Source organism: Penaeus chinensis, chromosome 3, assembly GCF_019202785.1.
Source record: "Penaeus chinensis breed Huanghai No. 1 chromosome 3, ASM1920278v2, whole genome shotgun sequence".
Lineage (NCBI taxonomy): Eukaryota > Metazoa > Arthropoda > Malacostraca > Decapoda > Penaeidae > Penaeus > Penaeus chinensis.
Window position 1 is genome coordinate 18151171 of NC_061821.1, and position 10000 is coordinate 18161170.

General features: G+C 35.9%; 1 protein-coding gene across 13 annotated transcripts in view; it reads right to left on the bottom strand.

Moving 5' to 3' along the window:
* The window catches only part of LOC125039420 (nucleoporin p54-like), a 30467-nt gene that overhangs the window by 894 nt on the left and 19573 nt on the right, over positions 1–10000 (bottom strand). For all 13 annotated transcript variants that reach the window (XM_047633417.1, XM_047633381.1, XM_047633373.1 and 10 more), the window contains 10 exons: positions 9299–9407; positions 7851–7888; positions 6460–6612; positions 4922–5072; positions 3648–3784; positions 3252–3325; positions 2598–2679; positions 1799–1904; positions 861–1011; positions 252–371 (listed from right to left, as the gene is read on the bottom strand). In XM_047633417.1, the coding sequence (XP_047489373.1) occupies positions 252–371; positions 861–1011; positions 1799–1904; positions 2598–2679; positions 3252–3325; positions 3648–3784; positions 4922–5072; positions 6460–6612; positions 7851–7888; positions 9299–9407 (1121 nt within the window). The remainder of the gene's footprint in view (positions 1–251; positions 372–860; positions 1012–1798; positions 1905–2597; positions 2680–3251; positions 3326–3647; positions 3785–4921; positions 5073–6459; positions 6613–7850; positions 7889–9298; positions 9408–10000) is intronic.

Genomic DNA, 10000 nt, shown 5'->3' on the forward strand with positions numbered 1-10000 from the left:
TTGACAAAAGGAAAATGGCATGATAACGATCACAATTCAAGTAATATATTTATGCTCTCCAGATAAATATAAATGGTCATTCAACTCCACAAAGGAGGGAAGCTGGTTGAGGAAAGAAGAGAAAAAATGGATGAAAACCAAAACAAACTTTTTTTTCTCTCCCTCTGAGTGATTATAAACCCATTTTTACAAAACTTTGGATGAGACTAAGATTTCCAACACCAACAACAAAAACAATCACAACTACTCACCCTGTACTGCGTGGGCTGCATAAGCTGGACATACAGGTCTTCCAGCCGCATGCGGATCTGCTCCTCCGTCTGATCAAGTGGCACTCCTCTCTTGCGCTCTACTTCCTGAGCCGACACCAGCTGCCAGGGACAAGGGGTGGGCTTTGAGTTACAAATGCATGATGAAAGCAATAAAGGAGGTGGTCATGTTACTACAATGATAGTGAAGATGGTCTTCATTATCATTATCAAAGGTAAGAACTCCATATTGACAGGCGTTCCCCGCACCATACTTCTGAGTACCGCATGTTGTCAGCCATTAAAGAAAAACTTGAGGCTTGACAGGGCATGGCACAGAAGTATATAGTAATGAATCCAGGCATGCCATGGTATCAGTGCACAAACCACCTTTAAATATTTATAAAGATGATAGAAATGATAATTATACTTCTATACACTTACACTTACACACACACATACTCACACTCACACTCACACTCACACTAACTCTCACTCACTCTCTCTCTCTCTCTCTCTCTCTCTCTCTCTCTCTCTCTCTCTCTCTCTCTCTCTCTCTCTCTCTCTCTCTCTCTCTCTCTCTCTCTCTCTCTCTCTCTCTCTCTCCCTCACCTTGAGCACCCTGCGCATGAGGTTGGCCTGCTTCCACTTGGCATTCTGGATGGCTGCCCTCACCATAGCCTGCTTGTGCTTGAGCTGCGTGATGGCGTCTGTGACCTCCTTCATGCTGGTCTGCAGTTTTTCTGCATGCTGCTCCTGCTCTCTGCAAAAGGATGGATTTTTTTTATTTTAATAGATGAGGTCAAACCAGCATAGAAGAGAGAGAGAGAGAGAGAGAGAGAGAGAGAGAGAGAGAGAGAGAGAGAGAGAGAGAGAGAGAGAGAGAGAGAGAGATGGGGGGAAAGAGAGTGAGTGAGTGAGTGAGTGAGTGAGTGAGTGAGTGAGTGAGTGAGTGAGTGAGTGAGTGAGTGAGTGAGTGAGTGAGTGAGAGTGTGTGACATTCATTAATCAAGGAGCCTGCCAGGGCGGCTGGGTGACCTGACCTCACTTCGGTGATAACAGGATATACTTTGGAGGGGATACGCCTGAGGAGACCAGCAGGGTTCCCACGCCCTGGGCAAAAGCTAGGATATATATATATATATAGATAGAGAGAGAGAGAGAGAGAGAGAGAGAGAGAGAGAGAGAGAGAGAGAGAGAGAGAGAGAGAGAGAGAGAGAGAGAAAGAGAGAGAGAGAAAGAGAGAAAGAGAGAGAGAGAGAGATAGAGAGAGAGATAGAGATAGAGATAGAGATAGAGATAGAGATAGAGAGAGATAGAGAGAGATAGAGAGAGAGAGAGAGAGAGAGAGAGAGAGAGAGAGAGAGAGAGAGAGAGAGAGAGAGAGAGAGAGAGAGAGAGAGAGAGAGAGAGAGAAGAGAGAGAGAGAGAGAGAGAGAGAGAGAGAGAGAGAGAGAGAGAGAGAGAGAGAGAGAGAGAGAGAGAGAGAGAGAACGAGAGATAGAGAGAACTTGCTCTCCCCCAACCCAGCAGCCGCACCAAGCACCTACTTGAACTGCATCTGGAGCTCCTGGAACCCGACCTTGACAACGGGGAAGAACTTCTTGGGGTCAGGGTTTGCCCTCTTGGCCTGCTCCCACAGGGCGGGGTCGATGCCTGCAAAGAAGAGGAACAGTTGGTGGACATGACCTTCACTGTCTATATCAATCTATATGTCTCTGTTTATATCTAGTTATATCTCTACTTATCTACTGTATATATCCATCTGTAACTCACTCTCTACATTGATGTATATCTATAGCTACCCATATCTACTTATATCTATGTATCTTTTGACCTACATCTATCTATTGATCTACATCTATCTATATATCTATCTATATTTATATCCAACTATTTATATATATAACTGTATAATTATCTATCATTATCTTTATATCTCTATCCATATCTATATCTATTTATCTATTTATATCTATCAATATCTGCATCTACCTATCTTTCTATATCTATCTAACAATATCTTTATCTATCTATATCTACCTATCTACAAGCTTTCTTTCCACTGACAGTCAGTTAAATTTTAATTCTTAAAATATATCTTTCATATCTCTGCTTTACAGATACTTTTTTTCTGCCCCTGCCTCCTTACATCCATAAATGATTCAATAAATAATCCTAATCCATTCATCTTCCTCTCTTCCACTTCTTATTTATCCTATTTATCCCTTTCCCATACCTTTTATCCAATTAACCCATTTCTTACATCCTGCATCTTTCCCTTTCTTAACCTATCTATCATTTCCTTTGCCATTCTTTTATTCTACTTCCTCCTCTCCCCAGTGTCACCTCTCTGTGGGGTGTCGAGATATTCCTTCATCTGCTTCTCGGTCAACGACACTAGTGGGATCACATCCTGAATGCACAAGTTCTGTGGAGAGGAAAAAGAAAAATTACTGATGTTATTAGATACTTCAATACTGCCATGAACTAATTACAAGATATAAAATCTATATAATTAATTATTTGTGTTATTTTCAAAAGTATCTGTGTTGATAGAATTTTTCATGTAATTAAAAATTGATTTAATTTAAACAAAAAATACAATGGAATCTGTGGTAAATAAAATTTGATATGATTTACCCTTCAACACTTATAAAAAGAACTGAAATCTTACTCTAAGGAAGTTTTCCTGTATTTGAAATCTATTATACAATATTATCTATTATTTACTATTTCTACAAATTACATCTATGACAACTTAGTTCTTATACAATCAAATTCTAGTAAAAGCTACAGTCTACTGGCAGTCTACAAGTTTGAAATATAATTATAAATGTAACAAATATTTCCCTTCAGACTCCAGATAGAATAAAACACGACATCATAACTCCAGCTATAACATAACCTTTCGACAGCAATTCTAAAGGAAACACTGACTATTTCCCTCCTCAATCCTGCAAGCACTCTGCAACAAGAACTTTCAAGCTCAATTTTCCGTACCTTAACAGTTTCTGCACTGGTCGGGGCTGCCATGTGACGATACACATCCGACGAGGGCGCTTTCTGTTTCCCACCTGAGTTGATAAATGAATGTCATCACATAAAGTCACTCAATTAGTTAAATTACTGGTATATTTCCATAAATGGCACAAGGATTCCACTCTTCTGAGGGCATGCGGCAAATAAGTTTCTCCTTTCATTCCCAGAGGCAGGCTTCTTACCAGTGAAAAATCATATCATTGGAAATACATATACTAAAATACATAAATAAAAGAAATAAAATAAAAACATGAGCAAAATGCAACAACAATAGTTATATGTTAACCATCACTAACAATGAAAAAGAGATATATTAATAATATCAAATATGTATATAAAAAAACATGTAAAATTTACCATTTGGAAGTGGCTGCAAGACGTGCATGTGAAGGACGGTCTGATTGGGGCCTTTTGCAGCAAACGCCGCTTCCACCACCACCTCCGCCCCGTTGAAGAGTGTCGTCAGGGTCGTCACAATCTGCTGTTTGTGCTGCCTGTAAATGAGGGTTAACCTAAGTACTGCAAAGACAAAGATTGGTTGACATGCCAAGAAAACGCAGGATTGTAAGGCACAGAGCAAAGCAAGAAGGGTAGAATGAGTAGTAAGATTGCCATGCTGACGGGCATGGCATGTACTTCCATGCCATGCCCACTGTAAGTTTACTTGTTTAATTGTTTTAACACAGAGATGGCTACACTTGTACTAATCACCAATGAGCCAATTACAAGTACTGCCTGTCTCACCCGTTCACCCTTTTCATTGATTTGCAAAAATATTTTACGTTATCTTATTTTGATGTTAATAATGTTTATTACATTATAGTAATTACAATGTTTATAATAAAAATAACACCATCGATATTCATAGCACTAGTAAAAACTACATTTTTTCCACCAATTCAAGGAAAGGTGAAATTAGGTAAGGTCTCAAGATCTACTAATTGACTCCTTTGTGGCTAAGCACTAGCAGAGCCATCTATGTACAGAGAAAATATAAAAAATGAGCACAGCATTTTCCCCATTTCTTATTCATTTTCCACGGTGGCAATACGTTAAGCATTAATTTAAGTACAAGGTTTTAATTGTGTACATAAAAGATACAGGGTTAAAATAGCAGTAGTCAAGAGGCACAAGGGTTCAGATGTATATGGAAAAGAAAAGCAAAGCTATAAATTTGTATACAAATAGGGAAATGTGAAAAAGTCATGGGGTAAATTGAACAGTTAAAAAATAATCATAAAAATAAAAATAAAATTATTGTATAAGAAACATAATCATATTATGAAAAATAATTAGTAGAGAAACAGAAAGCTGAAAAAATAATAGCCTTTTTAATCATAAACAATAAATAAGTTAAACATTTATGATAACAATATAACAATAACTATATCACCATTGTCATAATAATAACAATAATAATAATAATAAAGAAAAATAATTATCATTATCATCATGAATGAAAAGAAAAACAAAAGAAAAATGGTATAATATGAATAGTTATACTATTACTAATACTATTATTACTACTCCTAAGATAACACGAATAACAGTCGTAACAATAATAGCAACAATGACAATAATACTAAAACATTACAACACTAAACAACAGAAGCCGCACAGCAACCACTCACTCCACTTCCGACAGCGGCTTCCCAATGTTGACCTGAACGTGGCCATCCTCATTCCGGTAGTCTGGGATGCGCGCGTAACAGACGGCCTTGAAGCGGCAGTAAGGGTTTTCAGGCGTGAACTCCACCGGGGGCATGTTTGGGGCGTAATAGCCTGAGGTAAAAAGGGGGATGTAGGGATTTCTTAGAGCTAGTATTATATCATTATGGGTAGACCCTTTCACTTCAGTCTTTTGTGAATTCCTATTTTCTATTGAGACCTACTTTTTTCAATTGAGACCTACTTTTTTCACCCTCTTTTAACCTAATGTCACTGGGAAAATGCTGTGCTTATTTTAGTTTTTTTTTTGTGAAAGGTCTACACATAGATGGCTCTGCTAGTACTTAGCCACAAAGGACCTTGCGACCTTATGTAATTTCATCTTTCCTTGAATGTGTTTTTTTTGGTTTTTTTTTACTAATGCTATCAGTATCAACAGTGTTATTTTTATTATAAACATTATAATTTTCAAAAATCAAGGAAAAGGGTAAACAGGCAAAATAGGCAGTACTTGTAATTGACTCATTGGTGACTTAGTACAAGTGAGGCCATCTCTGTGTAAAAACACTTAATAGAGTAAACTCAATGGGGGTATGGTATGTACATACATGCCATGCCTGTCAGTTCTGAGTTAATTTTTGCTAGAACTTTCATAAGTATTTGACATTTGCTGCTTCACTTTTTGGGGATTTCCATATCTGCTTTTGTATCTACTCTATACTAACTTTAATTATTTGTCTTTTTACTATTTGTTTCATTTTCACCCTCATTCCACCTCAAATTTTCTCTCCATCCCTTACAGTCTCTCAGAATCTTTTCCTCCACCTTTTACAGCAGATAATTGATGGCTGAACCTCCTCAATATTTTTCTTTATTTACACATTTTCTATTTGCAGATTTCCTTCTTAGTCCTCTTTTTGTTTCTGTTCTTTACTTTTCTGTTACTTTTCTTTCTTTTTTCACTGTCTACATAATTCTGACATTTCCTCATTCCTTCCTATTTATCTGATGTTCTGATTTCCTTATGTCCTCTCCCCCCTTCATTTATTTAATTACTTACATATTTATTCTTATTTATTATTTCAATTCTTTTTCTTTTTAAGCTCTTGTCATTCAATATCTTTAAACTTACATTTCATTCCCATAATCATCATTTCTCTCACTTATACATCTCAAGAAAAGCATAAACACAAATGAATAACTCCGCAGTGCGAGAGACACATTTGATGTGTTTTGGCTACATCATGTATTTCTGAAGATATAATCAAAATAAGCCAGATACAACACTCATGCTGTGAAGTTATTCAATTTCCTACATCTGTCACAATCTATTCTTCCATCTATCTATATCACCCACTACTTTCAAACTATTCAATTCCGGCTTTCCAATATGGCCCTATTTCTACCTTTTTATTTCCCTCTTTTTTTTTTCTCAACATTTCAGCTCCATGCTTTTCTCCCAACCAGAACCTAGCTTGAGAGCGCCAGACGAATCTTGTACCTTTTCCAGCGCCCCAGAAGGCTTGCAGCTGGTTCCACTTGCGCAGCACCTCATCGCTCTCGTTGTTGAAGTATGAAGGGGTGCAGATGGCCAGGTGGAGGGCCAGTGAGGGGTCGGGCTGCCCTAGAGCACCCTGCTGAAGCTGTGTGGCATCTTTTTTGGGTGGACACAAATAGAGTAGGAATTATTATCATTATCATTATCTTTTTTTTTTTTTCTTTTTTTTTTAGAACCAAGGAATAGATGGGCTATAAGTAAAAATAATTCAAGGAGTTAAGTAAATATAATGACTACATTATAACATATTTCATAGACACAAAATATACTGACTACAATTTAAAATATTTCAAACACAAGTAAATAGACTAACTACAGTTTAAAACATTTCAAAGAAACAAAGACACAAGTAAAGGCAGGATGCATAAGTGTAACCTAAATATTCAATAAAACAAAAATAAATATATATCAATATTCATAATCAGTATTTAACCCAATCGCCCCATTTAGCAAGAATACATGCCATGCCCACTGTAATACAAGTTTATTTATTGTATTTACACATAGATAGCTCTACAAGTTCTTAATCACCAAATAGCCAGTTATTAGAACTACCCTTTTCCTTCACTTTTGGTTAGGGTCTTTTGTATGATTTCACTGTTTTTATAATTTCAATAATAACAGTCTTGATAGCAATGGTATTAATAAGGAAAACACATTTTCCTGCCAATTCAGGAATGGTGAAATCAGGATTGGTAACTAGGGCCTACTGATAAGACTCCCTGCCGGCTGAGCACATGTGGAGCCATCTGTATGTAACAACATTCAACAAAAACTACAGGGGACAGAACATAAATCCGTGGCGGTTGGGTTGAAATACATACATACATATACATCAAAATATATAATGCAACAGCTCTTTCCTCTTGAAATTAAATATCAATGTATGTTAAGATAAAAATACATCCATATCTTTCCCAAATACTTGTATGCTGATAGAACACTACTTTTAAAACCTAGTCAAAGAGTAAGAAGCCCAGCATCAGATGCGACATTTAACTCTGTGTACTGAATTAGGTTTTATATATGTTTATACTGTACAGTCACAAACAAGTCATGACCATAAATAAAACATGACAAAATACTAATGGGAGAACCACAAAACAAAATTAACCTAAATAAATCAACCATGACCATGCATGATATATATGTGTGTGTGTGTATGTGTGTGTGTGTGTGTGTGTGTGTGTGTGTGTGTGTGTGTGTGTGTGTGTGTGTGTGTGTGTGTGTGTGTGTGTGTGTGTGTGTGTGTGTGTGTTCGTTTAAGAGTGTGTGGGAATATTCTAGGGTTACACAAAGACACATAAAAAAAATAACGTCATTTCCATCTTTACCTGAGGTCTGTGCTGGGAAACCAGTAGCAGGCTTAGCTCTGGAATATGAAATCTCCATTAATACAGCTCCATAAATAGCACATGGCAACAAGACAACAATAGGTAGTAAAGTATCAAGTAAATTATAATCATCAAATATGGCACAAACAAATGAACATCACAATAATTTATTCATAACAAGTGAAACCACTATATCTACATTATCAATAATAATTATAATAACAACAATAAATGGGGGTATGCTTGTCTAGGTGCTCTCAAACCCAATGCCTGAAAAAGCATTCTTACATGTATAGTTAGCTTAAACTTTCATCAGTAACATAAGAATCAATATGATCCTGCTAATACAATAAAATCTTGTTTTGAACATAAATATATGATGCTTATACTATACATAAAAATTAAAACTTACATAAGATTAATAAATGCCTTTGTGGGAAATTGGTCTGAGGACACCTTTGGATAGGTATGACTTGATATCACTTAACAGCAATAATAGTAACAACACACAAGAAACAAATAAATAAATTAAGTAAATAAATAAAAATAATAAGAAAAAAATTATATATATATATATATATATATATATATATATAAATATACATCTATATCTATATCTATATCTATCTATCTATCTATATAAAATGCTGTTTCTACCAATAAACAAATACTAATAATAATCAAAAGTAGTAGTAGTAGTAGTAGTTGTAGGAGTAGTAGAGTAGGAGTAGGAGTAGGAGTAGGAGTAGCAGTAGGAGTAGGAGTAGGAGTAGGAGTAGGAGTAGTAGTAGTAGTAGTAGTAGTAGTAGTAGTAGTGAAAATCGAGATTAAATAATTTACTATTATGGATAACCTGAAATTGTATGGAAGCAGTGTAAGTGATATCAATTCACTCACATGAGAACAACCAAGTTAGTCACATACGATAAAGCAGTCTTTTGGGATTGATAAATGTGGAGTTTTAGTTCTTAAAAGGGGAAAAGAATGCAAATGTGAAAGAATAGATCTGGGAGAAGGCTATAAATATTTTGGGAAAGAAAGAGGTGATATATTCCACCAGGAAATGAAGGAAAGAACTGAGCAAGAATATATAAGAAGTGAGAGCAACATTACAATAATAATAAAACCAATAATAATAATAGCAACAACAACAAAAAAACAACAAAAATAGTAACTAAATAATAAAAAAGAAAAGAAAAGAAAAGAAAATAGTGTTAATAATAATAATAATAATAATAATAATAATAATAATAATAATAATAATAATAATAATAGTAATAATTATTATTATTATAATTATAATTATAATAATAATAATAATAATAATAATAATAGTATTAACAACAAAAAAAAAGTAAAAAACTACTACTACTACTACTACTAATAATAATAATCAGGAATGTGACCCATTGTCACCATCATGAATGCAATTACAAATAAAACCTTACCCAAACCCAGAGCCCAGGAGCCCAAAGCCGCCCGAGGCATTGGAAGTCGCAGGGCCTCCGAAGTTAAACGCCTTGGCAGGGGGGTTGGTGCCGCCGCCGAAGCTGAAGCCTTTTGGGGGCGTAAAGGGTCAGTGGGTTGGGGTGGGGGGTGGGGAGTCAGAGGAGGAAGGAGAGGGGTGAAGAGGGAAGGGGGGAGAGGAGAAAAGAATCAGGTAAGGAGGGAAGTGGGGAAAAAAAGATAAGGAGGGAGAGGGGTGAAGAGGGGAAGAGAGAGAATGAAAAAGAAGATAGGGAGGGAGGGGAGGGGAGAGAGGGATGAGGGAGGGATGAGGGAGGGATGAGAGAAGGATGAGAGAAAGATGGAGATAAGGAGGGAAAGGGGAAAAGGAGATAAGAAGGGAGGTGGGAAAATAAGGTAGGGAGGGAGATGAAGAAAATAAGAAAAAGAAGAAGAAGAGGTAATAAATAAGACATTCTCTTCATGGTTATGACAATTAGATATTCTGGTTTTAAAGTTTCAGTATAACTGCATTTAAAAATCATATAAAATCCCTATTAATAAGCTCCATAGTGATTTAATGGGATTGAAATTTAAAAAAAAAAAATTATAATAATAATAATTTAAGCGTAATCCTCATTCACAGCCTAAATAGAGACAAACTAGGATAGAAATAAAATATACATCTATACATATTTATGGGT